Source organism: Gymnodraco acuticeps, unplaced genomic scaffold (genome assembly GCF_902827175.1).
Source record: "Gymnodraco acuticeps unplaced genomic scaffold, fGymAcu1.1, whole genome shotgun sequence".
NCBI classification, from domain to species: Eukaryota; Metazoa; Chordata; class Actinopteri; order Perciformes; family Bathydraconidae; genus Gymnodraco; species Gymnodraco acuticeps.
This window is the reverse complement of record NW_022990539.1, coordinates 92,501-94,742: the sequence shown is the minus strand read 5'-3', so window position 1 is coordinate 94,742 and position 2,242 is coordinate 92,501. Positions and strand designations below refer to the sequence as shown.

Below are 2,242 nucleotides of genomic sequence, written 5' to 3'. Positions count from 1 at the left end.
CCTGCAGTTTCTTCTTCATGGTTTCTACCGGATTATCCCAGCGTCACTTAAAGACTGACTTCCGGTTAGATCTTTATATACAAATATAAGTAATTTATCACGTTAATTGCAGCATTTACATGAAATTCCACGACTGTAAACTCCAATAACACGAGAAATATTACGCACACGTTTTCCCAACAGCACACTGCTTGTCCTATTGCGAAACATGTCCGAGAGGAAACACGGTCACAGCGGCACATTGGTTCCGTACACCGCATAATTAAGCACCCATAAAGAGGTAGTACAAATATGTTTTTTTAGTCTGCATATGTTACTATGTATCATGTTGTCAATGTTGTGTTTGTATATAATGTATGAAATCTATATATATATTCTTTAATATATATGAGACATTCTTTTTTCAATTATTAATATTATTTATGCTACATTTAGATATAGTTTTTCTTTTCCATCGTTATTATTCGAAACGGCTGCTTGTTTTTACATTTAAAAAAATAAAATCTGGCTTTATCTTTAAAAATATTAGGGAATCGCAAACCGTCAAATGTGTGCAACCTCTAAATCTGTCCGTTCCGGTGAGCTACATACGTCTGACGTTCTGTGGTGTAAACAGAGGCTTTTCAGTTACTGAGCATTTTTGTTCTCATTTCTAAACCAACTTGTAACCGTTTTTAAAAGCTACATTTACAACACCTCAGGTAATTATATATTGTGTTGCCAGTTATTGTTTTTACTTGTGTTTTTGGAGGAAATAAAAGATAACGTCATGTTTTATGATCCAGAACAGGGGATGGGAGTGGACCAGCCGGATCCGGAGGAGTTGGTAGATCGGCGGGTCTCGTGCGACGGGGAGCGTGCCACCGTGCGGTATTTGGGCCCGGTGCCCCCCACTGCAGGTAAGATAAGATAAGATAAGACTTTATTTATCCCGAAGGAAATTGTTGTACCACAGTTACAAAAATACAATAAACACAGCAGCATAATAGTAAAACAGTACACTAAAAGTGCAGTTAAAAGAGCAATTACATATCTACAGGAAACATGAAACATAGACGGTCACATAATAATGAATGTAAATAGGTAGGCTGAGAAGCGGGGAGGGTGAGGGACATTTCCCCCTCTCTACCCCCGGTGACTATCAGTGTGGTGTACAGTAACTAGTAAGTAGATTTACTCAAGTTCTGTACTTAAGTATCATTTTGAGGGACTTGAGTATATTCATTTGTATGTACTTTCTACTTTGAATTGCCTTCTGTTGAAAGGTGCTATATAAATAAACTTGCCTTGTCTTACTTCTACTCCACTACATTTCAGATGTAAACAATGTACTTTAACTACATGCAGTGATTCCCGCAGAAATGAAATATACTTTGGGGGAACGACTCGGGGTGGGGTGGGTTGGGGGGGGTGCGTGAAAAAAAATCTCCTCAGAAATCTCTCAAAAATGTAGGAGCGGGGCTAGTCCTGGTGGGCTACCCAGGCTGAGTGACAAGGTGGCATCCAGGAAACTGAAATTTGCAGGTCACTGCCATCGACACCAGGAACTTCCAGCTGGCAAGTTAGTAGGCCTACTTTGGGAGCCAACACACGGGCACCGACCAAGAGGGCGCCCCACGCCAACATACGTGGAGGTGCTGAGGAAGGATGTGGGGGTGGAAAGCTCCACAGAGCTGGCCGGGTGTATGGAGGACCGTGAGGATTGGCGAACCCGTTGGCAAACTCGTCTAAGGACGACCTAGTAGTAGTAGTCCTTGATTGGCACAAATTCACACCTTTTTAGGGGCGGGGCTAGTGATGTTGTCCCGGGGATGTTTAGGAGTTGATAAAGGAGATAATCCCACTGACGTCATCATTTGATTCCAAAATCAAATGATGGCCCATAGAGGCTGTTTACCAGTATAATGGCTCCCCCTAAAGTATAATTTATGGTTTTTAAAGTTTTTTTTACTCACTGAGCACTCATTGCCACCAATGCAAATGCAAATGAGTGCTCACTGAGTAAAAAAAACAAAAAACACACAAATTATACTTTGGGGGGAGCCATTATACTTTGGGGGCCCCCCAAAGTATTAACATGCTGTGGGAATCACTGACATGTATGTTACCTGGAGTAAATCCACAAGCTACCCTGCAGTACACAAAGTCATTCAAACTAGCTGCACCTTCACCAGCTTTGAGAACACTTTCATGATCAATCATTATAAAACATATCATATATATTATTCTGAAATGGACCAAT

At 41.0% G+C, this 2,242-nt stretch overlaps 1 protein-coding gene across 1 annotated transcript in view; it reads left to right on the top strand.

The window, feature by feature from the left end:
- Positions 1 to 572: 572 nt before the first annotated feature.
- tbce (tubulin folding cofactor E) overlaps positions 573 to 2,242 on the top strand; it is a 19,465-nt gene continuing 17,795 nt past the window's right edge. The window contains exons 1-2 of the mRNA XM_034227301.1: positions 573 to 701; positions 786 to 899. Coding sequence (XP_034083192.1) covers positions 794 to 899 — 106 coding nt within the window. The 5' untranslated portion in view covers positions 573 to 701; positions 786 to 793. The remainder of the gene's footprint in view (positions 702 to 785; positions 900 to 2,242) is intronic.